The sequence below is a fragment of the Platalea leucorodia genome (genome assembly GCF_965183815.1).
Source record: "Platalea leucorodia genome assembly, chromosome: 5".
Taxonomy (NCBI): domain Eukaryota; kingdom Metazoa; phylum Chordata; class Aves; order Pelecaniformes; family Threskiornithidae; genus Platalea; species Platalea leucorodia.
The window spans coordinates 32,655,275-32,678,934 of record NC_138827.1 but is presented as its reverse complement, the minus strand read 5'-3'; the positions used below and the strand labels follow the sequence as shown (position 1 = coordinate 32,678,934).

The 23,660-nt window shown below is 64.1% G+C and overlaps 2 protein-coding genes across 7 annotated transcripts in view; both read left to right on the top strand.

The window, feature by feature from the left end:
• Positions 1-3,162: 3,162 nt before the first annotated feature.
• On the top strand, positions 3,163-7,458 carry ARTN (artemin; the record flags this gene model as incomplete). 2 transcript variants are annotated; one of them, XM_082312250.1, is made up of 4 exons in its annotated part: positions 3,163-3,208; positions 6,260-6,330; positions 6,463-6,652; positions 7,022-7,458. In XM_082312250.1, the coding sequence occupies 4 exons, from the start codon at positions 3,163-3,165 to the stop codon at positions 7,456-7,458; spliced, it is 744 nt and encodes a 247-aa protein (XP_082168376.1). The 2 variants fall into 2 exon arrangements, with proteins under 2 accessions (XP_082168376.1, XP_082168375.1); XM_082312249.1 differs by lacking the exon at positions 3,163-3,208 and having other exon boundaries at positions 6,109-6,330.
• A 1,257-nt stretch (positions 7,459-8,715) lies between these two features.
• IPO13 (importin 13) overlaps positions 8,716-23,660 on the top strand; it is a 32,348-nt gene continuing 17,403 nt past the window's right edge. For 2 of the 5 annotated variants that reach the window (XM_082313490.1, XM_082313491.1), the window contains exons 1-2: positions 8,717-8,959; positions 18,487-19,223. In XM_082313490.1, the coding sequence (XP_082169616.1) occupies positions 8,885-8,959; positions 18,487-19,223 (812 nt within the window). In that variant the 5' untranslated portion in view covers positions 8,717-8,884. Of the gene's footprint in view, positions 8,960-18,486; positions 19,224-23,660 lie in introns of all 5 variants that reach the window. The other 3 variants (XR_014228328.1, XM_082313492.1, XM_082313489.1) reach the window with 2 other exon arrangements.

The window sequence follows — 23,660 nt, the reverse complement described above, 5'->3', positions numbered from 1 at the left end:
CGGGCCCTGGCCCCGCAGGGCTCATTCCGGACCAGACAAAGGACACAGGGACGCCCCAGCCCTGGGGGTGCAGGAGCACAGGCTGACGCAGGAGGTGCCTTGGGAGGCACCAAGCCAGCCGCTGCCAGCAGCAGCCAGGGAGCACGTCACCTATCTGTCCAGAGACCCGTGGTGCCGGGGACCCTGCCCTGCACCCCAGCACCCCGTGGGGCCCAGCCCAGGCTCAGCACTCCCCAGGGCAGGGCCGATACTCGTGGGAGCCCAAGGGAAGAGAGCAGTGCCCAGATTCAGGCACAACGCTGGGACGTGCCACCTCCTGCCACCACGATCTCGGGCGGACAGGCAGGAGGTGCCGCTGGCAGGACATCAGTGGGGCTGATGACAGCAGCAGCGAGGTCACATCTCCCAGGACAAGGGGCAGGGGCAGAGTAGGGAGGCAGAGCCCCCAGGTGTCTGGGGTAGCAGCCACCAAGGGGACACACCTGGAAGGGGACGGAGGCCAGGCTTTGCACAGCTTTGCACAGCCACCACTTTCACAAGAGCGGGGACACCGTGGACCCACCTGTATGGGGTCCCTTGGATATCCCCCTGTGCCACGCCCCACGCAGCCCCCTGCCCACCACCAGCATCACACCCACAGCAGCTCCCGGCTGTGCCCTGAGGACCAGCCCAGCCGCAGGGGACAGGGTAACCGTGGGGTGAGCCAGCACCCGGGGCCGCCTCCAAGCCCCGAGGGCTGTCCGTGGGGAGGCAGCCCTCCCCTCCATTGGCAGCCCCTCCTGGGCAGCTCGCCCACCACAGGCAGGGCTGTGGCCAGTCCCAGCCCCATGGGGACAGCCAGGCAACCCGGAGCAGGACGTGCCTTGCACGGAAACTTTCCAAGCAGGCAGCCCCGTTAGTCTGCAGCCCTGCAAAGCAGAGGATCTTGTTCCCTGTTCCCTGTCCCCCGTCCTGTGCCCCCATCTCGTTCCCCACCCCAGGGATGCTCCTGGGCCTCCAAAACTCTGCTGGGCCAAGGCACCCAGGGCATCACCTCTGCCAGCTCCCATGAGGGCATCACAGATGGGAGCAGCCTCAGGCCATGGCCGTGCAGCAGTGCAGCCCCACGGCAGAGCCCACCCTCCCACACAGTCCCGCTAGCAGGCGCGAAGCCACCCACGGCCACAGGCTTGGCCAGGCTCCCTGCGCTGGGAGCTGGGGGGAAGCAGGGCCACGGGGTGCCACTCCAGGGCAGGGGCAGCAGCTTCGGGCTGCGTGCCACCTCCACCGTCCCTGCTAGCGGTGGTGAGGACGGCTTAGCCAGCGCCGCCTGTGTCAGCACATTCCCTGGCAGGTGATGCCACAGGAGGGACACGGGACTTGTCAACCCCGCGCTGGATAATCCGATGAGATGAGACAAGACGAGGCGGCTGGCTCTGCCGGTGGCTCGCACACGCTGGCCGGCCCTCCCTGCCGCAGGGCCGTGGGGTCCGGGCTGTCGTGCGGCGGGGAAGCAGTTAACGCCACGCGGGGGGCCCGGGCGCCGAGGCAGACCCCACGGACGACCCGGGGGCCGGCGTGCAGCCACGGCACAGCCGGCGATCGAGCCGCTGGCCCCGCTCCAACCGGGGAGTTATATAAGCCCGGGGAGGTTGCGCCGAGGCGGCTGAGCGCTGCCGGGGCAGATGACACGGCAGGCAGCATCCCGGGGCGCGCAGCCCGCCCCAACGCCTCCGGACCCCGCCGCAGGCTGGGCCCGGGGGGCCGGTGGGCCATGAGGGCTGGCCCCGGGGGGCTCGCCCGGCCTGGGCTGTGCCCCGGCGGCCGGCTCCGGCCAGGGGAGCACGTGTGAAGCGGGGCCGAGCGGAGGCGGCCCTGGGATTTGGCACGTTTGCAAGGAGCACTCGAGAGCCCCGGGATGGACGTGGAGGGCCCTGGGCGGTGACGTAAGGACTCGCACGGGCTCGGCTCGGCTCGCCAGCCGGCCCCCATGTCCCCGGGGCCTGCGACGGCCCCGGCGGAGGGAGGCAGGGAGACGGCGGAGGTAAGGAGCCCGGCGGCGGGCGGCCCCGCCGGGGTGGACCCGACCGCGGGGCGCCCGTGGGCCGTGGCCGCGGGGCGCGGGCGGGCTGGGAGGCAGGGCAGGGAGGCCGGACTCCTCCTCCGGCGAGGCCGGACGCGGAGGCCAGGCGCACCGGTGGCCCGCGGTGGCTCGGGGTGCGTGGGACGCCGGCCAGCCCCGCCGCGGCCCCGGCGCTGCCGGGATGGCCCCCGCCCTGTCCCCCCAAACCCATCCCCGCCGGCTCCCCACGGGCGCGGGTGGCCCGCGGTCTGCAAGGGTTCCCCGTGGGGCTCTGCCCCGCGACGGAGGGCGTGGGGTCCCCGCGGGGGCTCGGCTCCCGGAGCGCTGGGGGGAGGGCTGAACTCGTCCCCCGGGGGTGTCCGTCTGTCTGTCCTGCCAGCGCTGTGACCGGGCTGTCGGGGAAGGGAGCCCCGCTCAGGGGGCGTCCGTCCGTCCGGGCTGCGTGTCCGTCTGCCCGGCCGCCTGCCCGGCGGTGCCGAGAGGTGTCCGCCGGCCCGGGGGTCGGCCGGCGGGCAGGTGGCGGGGGCGGGGGCCGGGTGCCGCCGGGGGTGCCGGTGCCGTTCCCGGCGGGGTGCGAGGAGTCTCCGCGGGAGCTCGGCGGCGGTGCGGGTCCCGGCGCGGAGCCGGTGCTGATGCGGGTCGGGCTGCGGGTGCTGCTGCTGGCGGGATCCCGGGGCTGTCCTGCTCCCGGGGCGGTCGCGGCGCCCGTGCGGGTCGGAGTCCCGGTGCCGCGGCGGTGCGGGTCGGGGTGCCGGTCGGGATCCTGCTGCCGGTGCCGATCGGGGTCCCGGTGCCGGTGCCGGTGCCCGCCCCGCCGGTCAGGTGACGGCGGCTGGAATTTGACACCGGCGGCGGCGGCGGGAGCGGGATGGAGCCGCCGCTGCCCCGCACTGCGCGCCCGCCCGCCGCCGCCGGCACCGGCACCGCACCCCGGGGCGCAGGGGGACCGGGACTCGCGCCCCGAGGCGCAGCGGGAGCGGCACCGGGAGCAGCGGCGGGAACCGGTGCCGGTGCCGGCGGGGCAGCGCCGGCCCCCGCCCGCGCCCCGCCCCGGCGCGGCGGCGGCGGCGGGCGGCGGGGGGCGGCGGGGAGCGGAGGCGATGCGGGGCGGCGGCGGCCCGGGGGATGGTCCCCGCCGCGGGCACGGTGAGTCCGGGCCGGGGCGGCGGGCGGCAGCGTCCGCCCCAGCCTGCCGGCGCCGCCGGGCCTCGGCGGCGGCTCGTACCGGGGCTGCGGGGGGGGCCGGGGGCCGGGGGCCCGCTTCGCCGCCCGCCCCCCCGGCAAAACCCGCGGGGCGGCGAGGGGGCTCGGGCCGCCCCCGGGCAGGTCCCCGCCGGGCGGCTCCCGCGGTGCCGAGCCCGGCCCGGCGGCGGGAAGCGCTCGGGGCCGCGGCGGGGACGGGGTTCCCTGCCCGGGCGGGGAGAGGCGGGACCCCGCTGCGGGTGCCCGGGGGGCACCGGGACGGTCTCAGCCGCCCCTTCCCCGGGCTCCCACCCGGCCCTTTGGGCACGTCGGGCAGGTCCGTGCCCCGGCGGCCCAGGCGGTGGGCGGGGGAGAGCCCCGGGGCGGGGGTCCCCGGGCCGGCACTGCCCGGCGCCCCCCGGCTCTGCTTTCCCCGGGCTCGGGCCGAGTTTGGTCTCGCCCGTGTGCCCCACGTGTCCGACTCCGGCCTCCCACGGCTTTGCGGGGCGGGTGCCAGCTCCGCGTCACACGTGGGGTTGATTTCTGGACACCCCCCGTCGCTTCTCCTGCCACGGGCAGCGCGGTGGGATGCCGGGTCTCCGCCGGCTCCACCCGTGCCCGCAGGTGCCCGTGGGGGGGTCTCCGGGCATCCCCCCGCGGCTGCAGGGCTGACATGGCGAGCGGTGGCGAGCGAGGCCCCAGCAGAGCCCCCTTCCCAAAGCCGCCCCTCCGTGAGCTGAGACCCTCACGCCGGGGCTGGGGCAGCCGCTGGCCCCCCGTGGATGCGCTTCGCGAGTGGCCCCTGCCTCCCCCGGGGCCTGGTGCGGCCCACGGGGCACCCGCTCCCCAGCGCCCCGTGGGCAGCGGGGCTCTGCGCGGGTGGGCGTGGGGTGACCCGCACGGGGATTACCCCAGCATGCTGCCGCTCAGCCCCCGGGCGGGGGACACATGCGGCGGGGGGTCAGGCAGGTCCTCACACGGATGGGCCTGATCCTGCCCCTGGCGAGGGCTCCCGTGCCTGTTCACGGCCCAGCTGGGCTCTTGCAGCCGTGGCAGGGGCAGACCCCAGCCAGATCCCCCCCCGCCATGCGGGAGCTGGGGGTCTGCCGTGCGGGGTGCAGGTCTGGCACCCCCGTGGGGTGCCCAGGAGCTTGGCTCAGCCCTGCCCACGCTGGGGCCGAGCGGGGGTGCGGGGCCAGCGTGGGCTGCGGTCCTGCGCGATCGGGGAGCTGCCCCCGGGGACGGGCCTCCGTGTCTGCGGAGACACTGGCGGGGCACGTCCGTGGCCCCGGCGCCGGGGCTGCCGGGGGCGAAGGGAGGCTGCCCTCGCCCGGCGCCCCGCCGGCAGCGCTCCCGCCGCAGAGCCCGGGGCCGTGCTGCCGCCGGCCGGGAGAAGCCTGAACTGCACCGGCTGCTCCGTCCTGTCCCATCCCATCCCATCCCGTCCCGTCCCGTCCCGTCCCGTCCCGTCCCGTCCTGTCCCGCCGGGATGCTGGGGCCGAGGGGCCGCGGTGGGGCTGCCGACCGCGGGAAGTGGGGACCGGGGAGGGCCCGTCCCCTCCCAGCGGGTTGCAGGGACCCTCGCCTGGCCCCTCGAGGGGTGCTGGCCTGGGAAAACCATGACCTGGCGTCAGCGGCTGGCGTGGGGCCACGGGCTGCCACGGGAGCAACGCGCTGCGTGGGCTGTGCTTGGCCCGGCTGCAGCGGCTGGCGGGGCCGGGGGGCTGGTGCCAGCCCTGCCTGCACCGGGGGCACATCCTGACCGTGCATGGCCCCCGGAGGAGGCACGTGGGCCTGGCAGTGCCCATCACGGCCCCTTGCCATGGCACGGCCAGTGTAGGGTGGCATGAGATGCGGCAATCGGGACTTGGGGACCATCTCCTGAGGTGCTGGGAGGACCGGGGGAACTGATTTTGTCTCCTTGTCCCAGTGGTGCCCAGCTGTGTCCCTTCATTTTTTGGCCAGGAGCACTCTCCTCAGCATGTCCCATCCCAGTTTTGCCATGGAAGCACCTGAGACATGCCAGGGCAAAGCCATGGAGAGGACAGGGGAACTCCCCCCTGCAGGATGCCACCGAGCTCCAAGGGGACAGTCCCGTCCCAAGAGACAGGGGATGGAGCAGAAGGGCCAAGGAGGGTTAAAGCCCCCTTGGGAGCCACCTCTGTGGGATCCTGGCTTGGGACACTGGGGGACAGGGGCCTCCCCGCACCCCAGGGGAGTTGGGGAAGGAGGTGCAACGTGTGGCTGCAGACTGGGAGTTGCCCCTGCACCTCCCACGGGACATCACTCCCCTGAGACCGTGCTTGCTGCTCCGCTGGGACTACGTACGGCAGGGACCGAATTCCCCTGTGTGTGCTGGGGCAGCGGGTGCTGGGCAGTGGCGTTGGGGTGAATGACTGCGCGAGCCCAGCATGGTGCCCCATGCCCCGCCATGTCCCCACGAGACCTGCCTGCCCATCCTGCCCCTCACGGCCCCACTCACCCAGGCTGCTCTGGGGCCGCGCGTCCCAGCTCCCTGCAGCCAGCGGGCAGGAGAGCCAGCATGGGGCCAGGGGGTGGCTGCACCCAGGGACCCTGTACTAATGGATTTGGAGTTTCCAAGGTCAGGCTCCCACCACGAGCAAGAAAAACATTCCCAGGGAAGGGCCATGGGAAAGGGCCCCCCCCGTGGCTCTCCCAGCCCCAGCCGCTGCCTCACAGCCCAGCCTGGCATCCCAGGCCGCTCCTGCGAGGAGGCAGCTGCGTCCCCCTGAGGAGAGGTGCTGGGCGAAGGCTGGGCTGCCCCAGCTGCCAAATCTCCGGGATGGGGTGCACAGGGTGGTGAGGGTGCCTGCCTGTGTGGGGAGGGGATTGGGGTGGCATGCATGGGGTGCAGGAGGGGCTGCAGGGGGACAAGGGGAGGGAATGGCATGCTTGGCAGGAGCAGGGGAGAGATGTGCCAGCTCCCAGCCGGCCAGCTCGATGTCCACCCCATCCCTTCTGCATGGGCGCTGACCCCCACCTCTGCACTTGCAGCCAGCATGGAGCAGCAAGCGGGGCCACCAGAGCCAAGACCTACAGGACCCACCACACACCTGCAGCCCAAGGTGAGCCCAGGCCTGGCTGGCCACAATGGCCAGGACCACGTGTCCCCGTCCCCATCCCCAGCTCATGGAGCCTTATCCCTGGTGTGGGGACCCTGGCCGGGGTTCACCCTGCTGTGCTGTGCTTTGTCGCAGGAGGGGATGCTGTGGGGGCTCCTCGCCATCCTCTCGCTGCTGGCTGGGCTGGCCGCGGGCACCCTGCGAACCCCACACTGCAACGAGACGCTGGATGCGGCCCCCACGCCGCAGGGCATGGCCACTGCCAGCCCGGCTGTGGAGGACGGCGTGGAGGTACCGCTCACCGCTGCCTGGAGCCAGCTGTACGGTGTGTGTTGGGGCAGGACCCCCAGCCTGGGCACAGTGGCCCCGAGCGTGGGGCATTGGGTGGGTTGGGAGCTGCTGAGGGGAGCCCCAGCCCATGGGGGCCTGCCTCTGCACGTCGGGGCTGGGCAGGGGGGGCTGAAAGCATGGGGCCCCGTGCTTCATGCTGGGGATGGTGGCAGAGCCCTGGGGATGAGAAGCTGCTTGGCCGGGCGTCCACCCACCCCACCACCCCGTGGGCACCCCGCCAGTGCCATGGCGGGCGGTCAGGAGGGGTCTGCAGGTCACGGTGTGGGACAGGCAGGCTCGGCGGGCCCCAGGAGGGCAGCGGGTGTGGGATGGGGTCTGACGGTGCCATCCCCTCCACATGCAGGGGACAATGCAACGACGGGTGGCCCAGGTGCCGTGGAGCTGGCAGAGGACCTGTTGCTGCGTGCCGAGCGCTCACCGCCAGGCACCAGCAAAGCCAAGAAGGGGGCGCGGAAACCCCCGCGGGGGGCCCGCGGGCGCAACTGCCACATCCGCAACCTGATGGTGAAGGTGCGCGACCTGGGCCTGGGCTTCAACTCGGACGAGATCGTGCTCTTCAAGTATTGCAGCGGGTCCTGCCACCGGGCGCGCAGCAACTACGACCTGACGCTGGGCAGCCTGCTGCGGCAGCAGCTCATCTCCCCAGGGCCACAGGAGCGGGTCCTCAGCCACCCCTGCTGCCGGCCCACCCGCTACGAGGCCGTCTCCTTCATGGACGTGCAGAACACGTGGCAGACGGTGGAGAAGCTCTCGGCGGCCGAGTGCAGCTGCATCGGCTGAGGAGGGGGCTGCCAGCTCGGCCCCGGCTCGATGCATGCCGGCAGACCCCAGCTCATGGTGCACAGCAGTGCCGATGCTTGGAGGAAGGGTCTGGCGGAGGCAGGTGCCCCCGGTTTTACATGGCCATGAGGGACCGAGGCGAGATGGAGCCATGACGGGAGGTGGGCGGCCGAGCCCCCTCCTGCTCAGTGCCAAGCAGCTGGTGCCACCGGCTACACGGGGTTCTGCCCGGGTGCACCCCGGCTCAGCCCTGGGAGAGGAGCTGGAGGGGGTACGGAGCATCCCCACTGCTCACAGGGGTCTGCCAGCCTGGTGTCCACCAGCAGTGCCCAGCTCAGCTGTGCCCTGCCCGGACTGGTGCTCCCACACCCCTGCTTTAGGGGAGCTGGGGCCAAGCGTCACCCAAGCTTCAGAGGGGGGACAGAAAGGGGGCAAAACCTCCCTGTCCTCTCGGGCACCCTGGGGCTGGCAGTGGCCGGAGCTGCCCTGCAGGGAGGGGGCGTCCCTGAGGACAGGGGTGCAGCAGGGCCAAACCCGGGTGGGGGACCCGCACCCAGCCTGGCAGCAGCCCCCGGTGCTCTGCAGGGTGGCGGGGCACGGGCACCTGCTGGGACCCCTGCCCGGCTCCCAGGGGGGCGGCAGGGTCCCCCCAGCTGCCCCCGAGGTGCTGAGGCACTAAACTATTTATTACTCTAAATTATTTATTTATTGTTCTCGAGCGGCAGCTCCTATTTATGACTCTGGGCCCCCGGGGGCCGGGTGTAATTTAACCCCAGCGCTGCTGCGAAGCCCTGGGCAGCGCCCCGGCCCCCGGTGCCCCGTGCCCCCAGCCCCCTTTTTTTCTATTATTTGTAAAATTTGAGGGATAAACTCTATTTTTGTACAGTCGCCTTTTCCTGTAGCAATAAAGCGATGGGCTGCGAGTCCAACCCCTGCGTGTGCCCCTGTTCGGGGGGACGGGGGTGCCCGGCGTGTTTGGCACCCGTGGGCTGGCAGCGGGAGGCGGTGCCGAGCGGGGCTCCTGCCCGCGCCGCGCGTGGGGAGCGGGGCCGGCGCTCGGTGCCCGGTAGGGGACGCGAGTGGGCCGGGACTACGGCTCCCGGCGTGCGGCGCGGCGCTGCGGCAGGTCCCGGGCTGCCCGGCCGCGCCTGCGGGGCAGCGGGGCGAGGCGGTGCCGGAGCGGGGCGGCGGCGGCGGTGGTGGTGCCGCCGCTCGGGGCGTCCCTCCCGCGCCTCCCGGCCCGACCGCCGGTGCCCGCCGAGCCGAGCCGAGCCGAGCCGCGCCGCGCCGCGCCGCCCCGGTGCCGCCGCCCTCGTCGGGGCGGGGAGGCGGGTCCCGCCGCGATGCGGCTGCCCCTGCGCCGCCGCTGTCGCCCGCCCGCCGCCGCCGCTGCCGCCGCCTCCTCCTCCTAAGCGCCGCCGCAGCCATGGAGCGGAGGGCGGAGGCGCCGCCGCCGCCGCCGCCGCAGGGCCTCGACTTCACCGTGGAGAACGTGGAGAAGGTGAGCCCCGAGCCCACCCAGCCGCCCGCGGCGACGGCGGGGCGGGGGGGACGCGGTTGCGGGATGCTGCGGCTCGGCGAGGGGTGGCGGGGTGGGGGGGCACCTGCTCGGCGGTGCCGGGCCCGGGGAGGGCGGCGGGGCGGCGTCGCCCCTGCCCTGCCCGCCCCTGCCCGCCCCCGCCCGCGGCGGGGACCCGCCTGAGCGCCCAGCGGGGTCCGGTGGCCGGCGCGGGAGGTGGAAGCGCCGCCGGCTCCTGTGCGCCGGGGCAGCCCGGGGAGGGAAAATGATGTGGCAGAAACAGGAGCAGAAGGGAGGAGTTGTGTCTCCGACGGGCGTCCTCTGGCTCGCCGTGCTGCGGCGCCGGGCAGGGACAGCCGACGGGTCCAGTCCTGGCTGCCCCCGACATCGTCAGTGTCCCCATCAGGCAGGGAAGGGAGGGCACCCGGGCTCTCGCCAGGTGCTGGGAATTGTTGGGAATTACGGTTGGGAAAAGCCTTTGGAGGGCGGATGGCCCGGTGATGCCTTTCTAAACCTGGATGGATCCAGCCCCCATGCTGCTGATGCTCGAGGTCCTCCTAAGCAGCTGCAGGGCAAGAGGAGCCAGGTCGGGATTGCCGAAACCTGGGATCCAGGGAATGGCCACGACAAACCGAGGCCTGCCAGCATCGCACTGCTGCTGGGAGGAGCCCCCAGCAGCCTCCGCGTGACCTGGGGTTCATCATGGAGACTGAGCGGGGCACCCCTGCGAGCCCCAGGGGAGGCAGCCGAGCCAAACCCTTCCCTTGGGCACCTTGGAGGTGATGGGGGCAGGGCAGCGGAGGATGCATCCCTGAAGGGCAAACGGCAAGAGAGCGCTTCTCCCGCCCGCTCACCCTGTAGCCAGACACCCGCTCGGAGACTGACAGCCTGTCGATCTATAGCTCGCTCCCCAGACAGCTAGTGGGAATCCCAGCGTCCTCATTTTTCCTCGATAAGAATAGACCGAGTTCCTTGCCAAGGCGATGCCCACGGGCATGCTGGTGGGCACATGGCTTGTGTTTGGCACCCGTCCCTACCCAGCAGCTTGCCTGACCTCACGGGAGGTGTCGGGTCAGGGATGTCAGGTTTGTAAGTGGCTGCCGGTTGCCTTTGTGGCCACAGGTGAGACAGCCCACCTCTGCCAGGGAGATGGAGAGAGAGCGCGACCGGGGGGATTAACCAATGTCTGGGAAATGCTACATTAATGCAACCTTCTGCAGCTTAATCTGCATATATCCAGGGCTGCTGGATGATTTTGCCTCCGACTTCCTTTCTCTTCGGCAGACACAAACCGCTCCTTTGTTTGCACCAACAATGAAGCGCACACTTGCCCAGGAAGGGTGGGCAGTGCCAGAGCGGGGGGCACCCGGCGCTGGCCGGGCGAGGTGGGGCTATGCCGAGAGGCAGCTCACCCTCGCCACGCTGCTCTGGATTTAGTCTCCTGCTGCCTGGGAGGAGGCAAAGATACCCTCTAGGATGCTTCGGCTCCCCTCCCCCAGCCCGCCCGGTTTCTCCCGCTCTCCGCAGCCTTTGCCATCTCGGTGGTGTCCTCTGAAGATGCAGCTGTGGAGCGTGGTGAGGCTCTGAGCTGCTGGCTGGGGGCAGCAGCACGGTCCCTGCCTGGAGGAAGAAATGTGGGGTGGGATCAGAAAAAACTCAGAGGTTCAGCAGCTCAGAGCCCTCCTGTGTCTGTCGTTTCAAGGGAGGGCTATGAGGTGTTTCTGGTACAAAGCGAAGGAAAGGTGGGCTTTGCTGGGGGTTGGGCTGGTGGGTAGAGCTGCTTTGTCAGAGGTGATGCTGGCAGATAAATGATGCTTCTGCTGGCCTGGGCTCTTCTGCCTGTCAGGTTTCATGCATGGCTCTATTAATAACGTTGAATACTGATTGAAGTCAGGGTTTGACTTCACTCTGAGTCAGCTAGTGATAAGTGCTGGGGTTAGGAACAGTATAAGGAGCTGGTTAGCTCTTAAGTCAGAGGGCTGAAGCCTCTCCAGGCCACCTGCAGTAGAAGTCATCACATGTGGCAGTTGTAGCCAGAAAAGTCTCTGGTCAGGCTGTGCCCGTCACACTCTTCTGACGGTTTTCGTGGGGAGGATTCGCATCCCTGGAAGACCCTTCTGTACCCCCGCTGTTGTTTATTATGCGGTGGGCTGGGCAAATGCTCCCACAGTTTTGCAGGGCTCTGGGTGCCCGTGTAGCTGAAGAGGATCATTGCTGTGTTTATCCAGCATGATGTGTGCCAGAGAGAGCCGGTTAGATCCCTCCAGCTGTGACCAGCAGTTGCAGGGAGGCAGGAGGGTACAGATGCTGTAGGCTGGGCCCACGCTGCCCTTTGCCAGCCAGCAGGTCTGAAAGCCCACGGGCAGCAGGCAGGCAGCTGCCTCCATTCCTAAGGAGGTGTCAGGTTCAGGTGCTGCGCTTCAGGAGCCGTCTGAAAGTTGCTCCCTGTATTTTTTTTTAATCCGTTTTTCCATACAGAGCTCTCCCATGGCACAGGGAAGGAGCGGGGCCACGCTGGGGCTGAGCCGTTGCAGTACGGTTACTGTGTCAGCATCCCTCAGTCCCGGCTGAGGGCTGCTCAGCTGCTTTTTGTTTTCTTCCGAGCCTGACCTAGATGCTGCTCTGGCTTCGGCACAGCTAGAGCAGGCTGGCGTGGCCATGCTGTGTGGACCTGCTGGGCGACCGGCCGGCAGCTCTGGGCTGGCTCTGCTTCCCCTGCACCTGCTGCTGAGCAGGGCTCTGCTGCTGCGGCTGGAGGGGTCGGAGGGAAGGGAAGGCTGGGCAAGTTGAGGGCTTCAGGCTGCAAGGATGCTCAGCCTTCCCGTGCCTAAATGGTGCAATCTGGTTTGCGACCTGCATTTGCTTTTGCATGCCCAGGGGCTGTCCCTGGTATGACTGACAGGCTGGTGATGGGGTGACGCTGCCCTGGGAGGTGACGGTCCTGCTGCAGTATGAACCCTGCTCCGGTGAGGATGGATTGCAGACATTTGGTCCTTGCTGGCTGTGTCCATCTCGGAGGAGCAGTGCACCAGCAGGATTCGTGCCTTGCATTTTGGTCCCCCCCGGGTCAGGGGTGGCAGCACCTAACACGGCAGGGCTGGACAGGAGGAGAGACCCTCTTTACCTGCTTTCAGTGCAGTTGAGTCTGCCCCAGCAGTATCCCCCTTTTTGAAATAAGAAAGACGACAGTGCCATTCCTCCGTGAATTTCCCAAGTGCCTGCTCTCGCCCTCTTTTTTTTCTGATTCCTTCCAGGTCTTTCCTCTCTTGGCCTGCCTCTCATCCTCTGGGGTGTTTGTAATATTCACTGACGTCTTTTCCCTAGCACATTAGCGGTCTGGCATCTCTGGGCCTTCCAGATTGCCGCGTGCCTCTCTGGAGATGCCTGATGAATGCACAGAGTCTCTCCGGCAGGATGGGTAGGCGGGGTGTCATGGAGCTGACATCCGGAGCCTACTGTGACAGGAGAGGGGTGGCTTTGATCACCGCTCCTCAGAGATGCTGAGCCTCAGGGATGTGGCAGCTGCCGGCGCTGCCTTCTACCCGGGAGGGTGGGGAGGAGAAACCCAAGTGCATCTGCTTTCTTCAGAAAAAGGTTATTGCCTGTCTTTGGAAACGTGATCAAGAGAATTATGGATACGTCAGGATGGGGGAACGGCATCCCCTGTCTGGCGCGCCGCTGGCAGCGGCTTGGCCACTTCTTCCTTAGAGGTAGCCCACGTACGCGAGATGTGGCAACCGTGCTGGGGATGGTAAGGTAGGGGCCTCGGGAGGGGAGATTCTTGCAAAATTGAGGGAAGTGAGGAGTCACCTTGTTTAGCATTTAAGCAGATCTTCACTGCAAAAGCAGATTCCACCCAGAGCCAACCTTGGCTGAACACCTTGCTCCTTCCTGTGGCATGGTGGTGATGGGACGAGAGGGCAGCACCTTGTGTTTGCCAGGGCTTGGCTTTGCCCTACAAGGGCCATCACTGGAGCCTCGTCTCAGCTCTGACATCTTATGGAGCAGGAATGGGTGATATCGGCACCTGGGTGCCAACGAGGATTCCTCTCAAAATGCTTGTAAGCTTGTTCACCCAAGTGATGGGCAGAAGTACAAGATGGTGGGCAGAGGTGTTCAGGTCACCCTTGCAACTCATCCTGGGCTCTGTGGACCCAGGGTTCCTCTCTGGTCCTGCTCACCCTTTGCTTGTGCAGGCCCCCAGCCACTGCTGCCGAGAGCACGTGTCTCCTACAGCCCCTGTCCTTCCTGGGGACCATGCTGTTCTCTGCAAAGGGCTGCTGGCAGCAAAGCAGCAGGAGGGATGCCGAGGCTGCCGAGCCGCATCTGCGCTGCAGCCCCTTCTGGACAGCCAAGGACTTGGTGTGGGCAAGCTGGGCTCAAAAAGGGGTGCGAAGTGGCAGCACCTCTTCCTAGGAGTGGGAAAAAAAACCAACCCGTTCTTTGGGACTGCTGGCAAAGTGTGGGTGCCTTTGAGCAGGAGCAGCACGCCTGGCAGCACATGCACGGCTTTATTTTGCATCCATTTGCTATCCTTGGCACTTCGGCAGGCTGCCACCTTCCCGGGGCTGCTGGCTGCTCAGCCTGCCCCGCCATGGCAGGGGGAGGACAGGGGGAGGATGGCTTCTGCGTGGGTCTGGGGGAGGCAGGGGTGATGTTCCCTTCGCTTGACAGAGCTGTGGTAATGGCTGTGCTGGTGCAGGCCTGGAGTGCTGGCAGTGCGAGTGCGTTCAGCTAGAAAGGACGGCAGGAGGCTGCGGCGGGAGACATCCCAGGGGGTCCTGCTGGAAGAAGGCTGGTGGCTGCCGAGGGGCTGTGGCCACCACTGCCCCTGGCATGCTGTGGCTGTGGGCACGGGCCAAGGAGCAGAACAGGAATATGTTTTGCAGCTTGCTGTTTTCCCTGCTGGGTTGCAGACCTCAGAGCTGGATCTGCTGTTACCTCCGTTAGCTCAAGCAGACTGGCCCCTGGAGGGGACCCGTCTCCCCCTGAGCCCCCCAGGAATGGCAGGCAGCATGCTCCCGCTCTGTGGGGCCAGAGCCACATGTCTGGGTCCCCCCTTGTCACCCCACAAACGGCACGGACACACCACCTCTCTGCTGGGAACCCTGTGTTAATGGATTTATGCGGTGCAGTCGGGGAGACAGCCTGCTGGCTCTGGGCTCCCTGCAGAAGCTCCGAGGGGTGAGGGCTGGGAGATGCTGGGCTCGTAGTAGCTCCTTTTCCCTCGCGATGCCAGACTGTGAGTGAAGACCAGGTGCCTTTGCTTGGCAATAACTCTCCTTGGACTGGTCCCCCTCCCACTGTCCAAAGTGACCAGTGTGGGACCTCTGACCCGTGCCTTTTGGGCAAGCTCCCCTGCCCCAAGGCAGCTTACTTCTGGCTCTCTTGGACAGCTGGTACCGCTCCAGTGTCTAGAGCCGAACTGAGACTTTGGCCACAGCTTTTTAGGGCAGGGAAGAGCCATCAGAACAAGCTTGAATTATTTTCAGCCAAGCAGAGCAATGTTGGAGAAAGCTCCTTCCCTGGCCAAAGGACGTAGCTGACAGCCGGGCTGTTTACCAGCTCTCACATTACAGGTCTAATTGCGGAGGAAGCAGGTCTGGTGGCAGCCACCCGTTCAAATCAGAATGCACAAAGCCTCCCTGTTAGATGTCACTGCCCGATTTCATGCCTTCTGCTTGTCCCTCCTGGTGCCAATGAGTTCCCCTCATCATCTCCAGTGCTTCCTGACGGGCCTGAGAGTGCTGGCCAGCGCGGTGTTGTCAAAGTCCAACAGCAGCCGGTGCTGGTGCCTGCCTCTGGGATGAGGATGGTGCTTTTCCTTGCTGGGGAGGAGCGCGCCGGGGGTTCAGGTACCCTTCTGCAGGGCACGGTGCCTTGCAGCCTCCTGTCCCATGCTCTCAGCAGAGGCTGGTACTCAGCCAATGTGCATGGTAGGCTAGGGAAAGAGCCTAGTCTTCTCCCGAGGGTTTCATCTGGTGCTTTGAGTTGGGCTAGGATGGTTCCAGTACTGATGCCCATCCTTGGAGGTCCTCTGGAAAGCTCTCCCATGTCATGTAGAGCACCAGATGGGGTGCACTGTCGGCAGCCCTGGGACATGTGCTGCCTTGCCTCTCTACCTGGCGTCCTGCACACAGGCAAGAACAGCCATGCTTCAGCCAGGAGCCACCACGGCCGGTCCTGTCCCGGGCACAGTGCTTGGGGAAGGGGGGTGAGAAAGTCAGCAGCTGCATTTTTCCAGGATATTCTTCTGACTTCCAACAGCTTGCAGCGTGACTCTTCAGCGTCAGCTTTGTTTCCATCCTCTGTGTAACTTAGTGTAGTTGGTAGACTTGGTCATCTTGCTACTCACCCTCTCTCTCTGAGGTGCTGAGCAGCAGAGGCTCCAGCATGCGTCCCTGGGGGTCTCCGCTAGAAACTGCCCCAGAGGCTCCCTGCAGGGGGAGCGGGGCTCTGGGGTGGTGTTGCTGGGCGATGGATGCCTCTCCGGAGAGCTCACTGGTGACAGTGGGCACCGCTGCAGGGCGGACGGAGCATGAGGCGTGCAGGCTAGGTGCTGGTGGTGGGAAAGCCATCTGCATGGCTGGAAAGCTGACCCTGCCTGGGGAGGGGTCTCACAAACTGGTTGCTCACTGTTCCTCTAATGTAGTGACATCTCCCCAGCATGAGCGTCAAGGGGAGCATCTATGATAATGCTCCCTCTTTGCCATCGTTACTATGCAGCAGCCGTTTTCCTGGCTTAGACAGTGCCAGAGTCTCTGCTGCTGGGGCTGCGCGCAGGATGCTTGCACAGGGGCTGTGTGCAGGATGCTTGCACCTCAGCATCCTGCTGGGATCTGCCTGGTCGCTCGCTCCTCTCCCTTCAGTCGGGTGATCCCATGAAAGCACCAGGGTCTGCTTTTGTGGAGGTGGTGGCAGGATCAGGCCTTAGCCAGCAGCACCAGCAGCCTCAGCCAGGCGGGAGGATGAGCCCGCAGCTGCTTCACAGTGGACAGGCCGTACGCCAGCCCCCACTCTGCTGCCCTGTGACGTTCCCCATCACCCGCGACGCTGTGTAAGGCTCACTCTGCATGCACATCGCTCCAGGGGCTTGCTTCGGTGTGCCCGGAGTGTGTGCAGTGCCATGCTGAACCTGCATGGCTCCCTACCATGAGACCAGCAGAGGTGAGCATTGGGGGAGCTTGTGTGTTGGAAACCCAGCACTGGAGGCCAGGTCCATCCTCCACAGGTGGTGTGGTCCGTGCTTTACAAACCTCCTACTGGATTAGAGGTTAGAGCTCCTGGGGCATGTATACAGCTTGGGCCTCTTACTATATGATGCATAGGGATTTTTCTTTCCCCCCACAATTTTCAAAGAGTTAGTAGGAAGACTATTCAAAATAGAAGAAATCAATTTATTAGGGAATGCGTGAGAGTGTAAATGGAGAGGTTGGGAGGAGGTGGGGAGGGGTCCTGGGCTAGGGAGCAGGTGGAGGGGACTGCTGCCAGCCTTTGCACCTTGTCGGGGTGCCCAGTGAGTGGGGAACAAGAAGAGTGGGCTGTCACGGACTCTGGGAATCTCAAGTGAGATTTGTTTTGGAAAGAAAATAAGCAGCAAGCTCTGATGTGAGCAAATAAGAGACTGAGCCGGTAATGGAGAGAGCTGGGAGCTCCAGCCTTGCTGCAGGATGACTCGGTCTTCAGTGAAAGGGCAAGGGTAGGAGTCAGGTTCCTGCCCCTAGGAGTGGTTGAGCTTTTAGCACATCTGCAGCTACTGCTCGATAGCAAAGTAAATTGTTGCTTTGATGGGAGGGGATGACAGTGCTTACCTCTCCCCCAGCAGCTGAGTGATGCTTCAGGCTAGAGTCTGAGATAACTGAGAACAGAGCAAGGTTTCAGGTAGCTGCTGCTAACTCTTGGGCTCCCCTTGGCCACTCTGTTGGGACAGATTTCTCTCTCCCTGTGTCCTGCTTATCTAGGGTTAACCTTTTCTGTGTCAGGATACATCTTTTAGTGGGACAGACGCCTGTCCCTCTGCAGCCTATGTCGGCTGGCTCTGTCTCCTACAGCATACTTCATAACCTCTTTCTTTCTCACAAAGAGGTTATCCTCGTTTCCCCCCGCCACAACGTCTTAAACAGATGCGTTTCAAATGATGGCCCAGGCAATGCCATCTCTGTAAGGTTCCTGCCATTTTGTCCTGCTCTTTGGTCTTGTGCCGGGAAGCAGGGGGAGGCACAAGGTCTTGCTTGGGAAGCTTGTTCCTGTGCCCCAGGCTGCCAGCTCTGCATGCTTAAAAATAGGGTTTAAATCCTCTCCTGGGTACAAGAGCCACACAAGAATTTGATAGAGCTTTTCAGGGGGGAGGAGGAGGATATTTGAGACCTGGAGCCGGGATGGGGACACAAAAAATCCTCTGCACCTGCTGGAATCATCCTCCAATTTGATGGTGGGGCACAACGGGTGCCTGATAGCCTGACAAATGCCATTGCTTTTCCTTGCTCCTAGCGTATGCAGTCAGCGATTTGAAATGAAACACACTGTGCCAGGCAGAAAACCTCACTGCTGAAAGATGGAGTTCAGGCAAAGGGTAGTTCTGACCCCCTCCATGTGCGAGGGCATCGGTGGTTACCAGTTGCACCTACTCAGGATAAGTAACTAATTAATGTTACCCTTAAGATCTATATAATATTCCTCTGCAAATAAAGCCTTGCAGCCTGCGTGAGGCTGTTCACATGGATCTGAGCTTTGCAAAGCAGTAACTAGGTCTCCCAAAGCTGTCGGAGCAGGTGAGTGATGTTCCCCTTCTCTGCATGGGGAGACGGAGTGAGCAGCCCTGGACTGTCCCAGGAGGCGGTGGCAGAGGCAGGGTTAGATGCCAGCTGTCCTGGCCCAGCTGCAACTGGGCGGGTTTGGAAATACTTCAAAGGGACTCTGTGGAGGGATTAATCCCCGAGCTTAGGGACTGTGGGTTTCCAGGGCTCTGTACAACCTGACAGACGGAGATATCTGCAGTGGCTCTTCTGTTCCTTGGGCTCCCAGATGCAAGCTTTGAGCCACACATGCTTTCTGAGAGCCGGTGCATCCACAGCACCTTTCTGAGAGTGAGTGCAGGTGGAAGGCAGGAGAGCCGGTGCGCCGTGGCCCTTACAGCTCTTGCACTGCAACGGGGTCCCGCGCCCACCCCAGTGATGGTGCATCAGCAGGGAAGCAGGCGGGTTTGGTGTGAGTGAAGGTGAGGATGGAAGATGACTAAGGAAAAGAGATTTCCAGAGTGCTGCGTGAGAGGAGGAGGGGAAGAATGCTTTGCAGGTCCTCGCCTGCTGCCAGATAGCTCTTGCTTCGCCGAGAGCCCAAGGAGGGAGGCCAGCTAAGGCAGGCTGACGCGGGGAGGGGGGCTGGCTTTGCAGGGCAGTGGCTGGTGGGCAGCCTGGGCGCTGGGCTCCATGCCGGTGAGCCTTCCTCTTGTGGGACCGGCCGCGGCTGTGCTCCTCGGCTGCTCTAGGATGCTTCCCTCTCTCTTCCAGGCTCTCCATCAGCTGTATTACGACCCAAACATCGAGAACAAGAACTTGGCTCAGAAATGGCTGATGCAGGCGCAGGTCTCTCCCCAGGCATGGCACTTCAGCTGGCTGCTTCTCAACATGGACAAGGTGCCTGAGATCCAGTACTTTGGTGCCAGCGCTCTCCACATTAAAATCTCCCGTTACTGGAACGACATCCCGGCCGACCAGTACGAGAGCCTCAAGTCGCAGCTCTTCACCCACATCACCCGCTTTGCCAGCGGCTCCAAGATTGTGCTGACCCGGCTGTGCGTGGCGCTGGCCTCCCTGGCCCTCAGCATGATGCCGGAGGCTTGGCCCTGCGCCGTGGCAGACATGGTGCGCATGTTCCAGGCGGAGGACTCCAATGTGGATGGGCAAGCGCGGTGCCTGGCGCTGCTGGAGCTGCTGACAGTGCTGCCTGAGGAGTTTCAGACCAGCCGCCTGCCACAGTACCGCAAGGGCCAGGTACGCAGCGTCCTGGCGCAGGAGTGCGGCTCTGTCTTCCCTTTACTGGAGCAGCTGCTGCAGCAGCAGGACTCCCCGGGTTTCATCAAGCAGAAGGTGTTGAAGTGTTTCTCCAGCTGGGTGCAGCTGGAGATCCCGCTGATGGACTGCGAGAACCTGATCCAGGCAGCTTTCACCTCTCTGCAGGACCCGGAGCTCTTTGACACAGCAGTGGAGGCTGTTGTCAATGCCATTTCCCAGCCCGATGCCCAGAGGTAAGGGCAGCCTCTCCTGTGCGCTGCGGGCTGGTGCTCCTGGGCATCAATGGGGGAACGGGGTGGGGAGGAAAAACCTCAGGCTTTTTTCTAGTTACCATCGGCCCTGGAGGTGATGATGACAGGGTTTGGAAGTGGGAGATGCTAAAAGCAGCCAAAGGCTCCTGTTTTCACATGGTTGGTCCCGGAAGGCTTTGCACCATGATTGACTTGTGAGGACCATGTAGTCTTGGGCAGCCGCAGCCCAATCTCCACCCTGCTGCTCTCAAGCAGAGGAGGATGGTCCCTTCTGGTTCCTAGCATCAGACCCTGCAGTGCCTGACCAGGGAGCAGCTGCCTGGCTCTGGCCAGGGGGAGTTTAGAGACCCTCCTCTGCCTCATGCTGCTGGTCCAGCCAAGGAGCTGATTTGATGCAGAGATAATAAAACCAGACCTGTCGGTCTTCTCCCTCCTCCAGGCTCCAACAGCTCATGCCAGCCGAGGACTCGTCCTTTGTTTGTGGTCATGGCTGTCCCTGGTGCAGCTGAGCTGGGAGCCAGGACTGGGGCAGGTCCTGCTGGGGCTGTGCTGTGGGGCTCCGAGCTCATCTGCTTGGCCGCGTTGTCCAAGCTGCTGTCAGCTCTTGGAACCGATGCCTGCAGAAGGGAAAGTACATCTCCTCCGGTTCCTGTGGCCACATCCCCTCCTGGCTGCTTAGCAACCTTCCCCTGAAGAGGAGGGTTTCCTGGAAGGCTGGGCTGAGCTGCTGCCGCTGTGCATCCCTGTGCATCACTGCACATTGTGCAGGCTCCGACCCTCTGCGGCAGTGCAGATGCTGTGCTGCTGCCGCTGCAGTTGTGGGCCCTGGTCCTCCCGTTGGCTTCAGGGCACGGGCAGCCAGTGCAGTCCCCAGCTCAAGGGCAGCCTGGGGCTGCCCTCCACGATGACAAGGGGGTTGCATCTAGAGACTACAAGTCCCAGTGCGCAAAGGGACCCATCAGGATTTTGATGTGTTGCCGGGTGTGGGGACGGGTTGCCTCATTTGCTAGCATTCAGAAGATGACCAAAAGCAGCTTTTCCTTGTACCCAGCAAAGGCCGTGGGCCAGCCCAAACCCTGGTAGCAGGATTGGTACAGAAAATGAGGAGGTGAGAGAAGGTGACTTGCAGTTCTGAAATGTTGGACTCGCTGCCTTCCTCCTTTCTGTTTCCCTTGAGTCTCAGAAGTCTCTTGGCTGTGATTCCCCACCTGCGCGCAGGAGCCTGGCCCTGCAACGCTGTTCTCCAGTTGCATTAAAAGCCCAAGCTTTCTGTTGAGCTTTCAAAGTGAGTTTTGGTGAGAAGCATGGGTGAGAGTGGAGTTCCCTCTCTGCTCCCGTGCTGACCCTGCCACGCAGTTTCTGGCCCTGTTCGGTCCTGCCACACTGGTGGCTCCCTTACAGCATCACTGGCATTTGCTCTCCATCCTTCTCCTTGGAGGCACGGTCGGCCGCAGCAGAGCACCCTCCCTGTCCGTAGACGTGTGGGCAGTGGCCAGGCCGGGGCGGGCAGCCAGCCTGAAAGGCTGCCCAGTGTGTGCGAGCCTGGCGCAGCCCCTGCTCCCAGGGTGTGGGGACAGCCATGGCATTGTCACGGGGCTGCCCTGCCAGGCGGCGTGTGGTGTCAGCTGCTCCAGGGAGGAGCAGGACTGTGCTCGGTGCCGAGATCCGGGATAGCTTCAGGAGCGGGGTAGCTCACAGAGCTGCCACTTCGCAGCCCCGGTGGTCACTCTCTTCCCCTTTGTTCCTTGTGTCCTCCATCCCACATCCCTCCTCCTGCTTCCCCTGGTGCCGGCTGTCCCGCCCCTCCGGCTTTGTTGCTCAGCCGCAGTGGATCCAGCTCTTCCCCGAGTCCCCAGGGAGTCTCCTGACCTTTCTGTCTCTTTTCTCGGCAGTCTGGGAGATCCCCGCTGCCTTTCAGCCGCTTTCTTCCTCTGCAGTCTCTCGCCTTTGTTTCCGCAGGGGCCTGGCTCCCTGCTGCCCTTGGCCGCAGGCTCAGAGCATCCTCGGCACAGGGCTGCCGACATGGTCATCTCCAGAGCTTTGTAGGGCATCACTCTGTGAGAGGGTTAGTCTCAGGGCTCCCCGCTTTCCCACGGGTTCCCCTGGGTGTTATGGACCCTGTGTCTTTCCTCCTCACCCCCTTCCAGCTGGCTTCATTGACATTGTTGCAGAGGCGATCATACAGGTGTGCTTCTGCCGTCAGCAGACGGCTTGGCTTCTGCCTCTGGGGGTTAGGTAGCCTGTGGGTCATCTTGTCAGGGGAGCACCACCTTGCAAGACATCCCTCACACTGCAGCTTCTCACCCTGGGAGCAGCCAGCTGCCACCCGTGTCCAGGTGGAGAAGGGCAGGTGGGACCTCATGGTCAAGGATCACCCTCAGGGTAAGTCACTTGTGCCGGCAGCTTCCATTTCGCTGCCTGCGAGCAGCAACGGGTGGCTTTCCTGCCTCCGAGGTGTTACTAGAGGTGATGCAGCAGAGATTCATAGGTGTGAAGCATTTGATCTCCTTACCTGCCAGGCGGGTGGCAGCCCTTTGCTGGAGTCTGGATGCCACTCTTCTGTTAGAATATGGTGTTCCTGGGAAGAAACCTCAGAGGCTTTGCTCTGTGCACACCTCTGCTCTTGGGGGCGGTGGGAAGCTCCCGAGTCACAGGAGGGCAGGAACGGAGATATTGTTGCATCTCGTTTGCAGAGGAGGCTTGGGCTGGATTTTCCATCTCATTTGAGGATTATCCCGCGGCTAAGCAGGTCAGAGAGCTCGGTGGCGCGTTGCTGTAGGGGAGAGATGGCATGTAGCACTTGGCCACACTCCTGCAGCCTGATAGGTAGAGTCGGAGCAGGGAGAGGGACCTCCACATGGTGTGTGCCTGTGGTGGGAGTTACAGAGCATGGGCATCGGATGCTGAGCTGCCTCTCTGAAAGCAGCAGGGTATTGCTGCAGTGATGGAGCTGGCAGGATTGCAGGTGTCCAGGTGGGATTGCATGGTGTCCAGCCCGTACCTTCCTGGTCTTGGCATCTGGTGCTGAATCCCTGAAGAGGAATTTCACTAGAAGAGTTTTCCAAGAGCTTCATTAGAAACAGGTTTTTAATACATTGGGTTTTCTCATCAGGATGTGGCTCAGATTTTGGATCAGGAAGGATGAGATTGTCCTATGTGAGCTGCCTGTATCTCTCCTCTGCAGGTTGTCCCCCGCACCATGGTGTGGTTTGGGGAGGGTTGTGGGAAGAGCAGAAGGAGGTGCTGGTCCCACGGAGGGAGCTGTGGATGCTGCAATTCACTGGGCTTTGAGAAGAGACTGGACAAACTCATGGAAGAAAAATTTACTCAGCTGCTAAATACCAAGATAGCAAATCTTGCTCAGGAAGGCTAACACAAATTGCTGGAGGGAAATACGTGGGGAAGTGTCACCATATGGCTGCCATGTTCATAGACTCTTTCACAGGCATTCCCAGTCATTGGCTGCTGGACACAGGCTGCTCAGCTGGGCGGCCAGAGGCTCACCTGGGCTGGGATGGTCTTGTCCTCCCCTGCCTGGTGCTGGGGTGCCGGGGGTGGGAAGTGGTGGCTGGCAGCAGGGCTGGCAGGCATGGTGTCTGCCTCCTGGGGCACGCTCTGCACCTGCTCAGGGCTGGGAAGCAGCACTGACCAGGTGGGGTGGCCTGGGGCTCCATGCTGGCTGGGCACAGAGAAGAGGAGCCCGGCTCCGGCTGGCTTGGCCATGGCTTTTGGGCAACTGGTTAAAACAACTCACCTAGAGGAGGAGTCTCCCTCCTCGCTGGGGACCCTTGCATCCGAGTTGCCCTTACATCTGCATAGGCAGTGAGCAGAGCAAGGTGGTGCTCAGGAGACGTGGTTCACCCAACCTTTTCTAGAAGTCTTCACTAACATGGGATGTGTTGCAGCATGGAGGCAAATCCAGGTGGTTCTCTCTGTTGGCTGTGCAGGGAGTTCAGAGGACTAGCTTAGGTCTAGGCATCTGCACTGTGAGTATTTCAAGGTAGCCAGCAGAAGCAGGATGCTTGTCATAAAGTCCGAAAGTCATAAAAACATCTCTAGGGTAGTGTGAGCCCAGTGCTGTGGAGGAAGGATGGCTTTGCCCGACTCTGGAGCAGTGGAAGGTGCCCTGTGCCTTTTTGTCAGCTCCCTTGGGGTGACCCTGACTGCAGCATCTGTTCCCTGAGAGACAAGCTGGTGAATTCCCAGATTCTGCATTATCACAGCTCTCCCACACTGCCACAGGCATCACAGGCTTGAAAATGGTTTACACACAAATACCTATCCCCTTTGCTGTGCGATTTCCTCTGGGCGAGAGGGGCAAAGCGGGGGTGACCCCTGGCAGCATGCAGCACACAGAGGGGATGCCGAGGCGGAGACTCCCTCTTCCCTCTGTCTTCTCTCACTGACCCAGACCTAGAA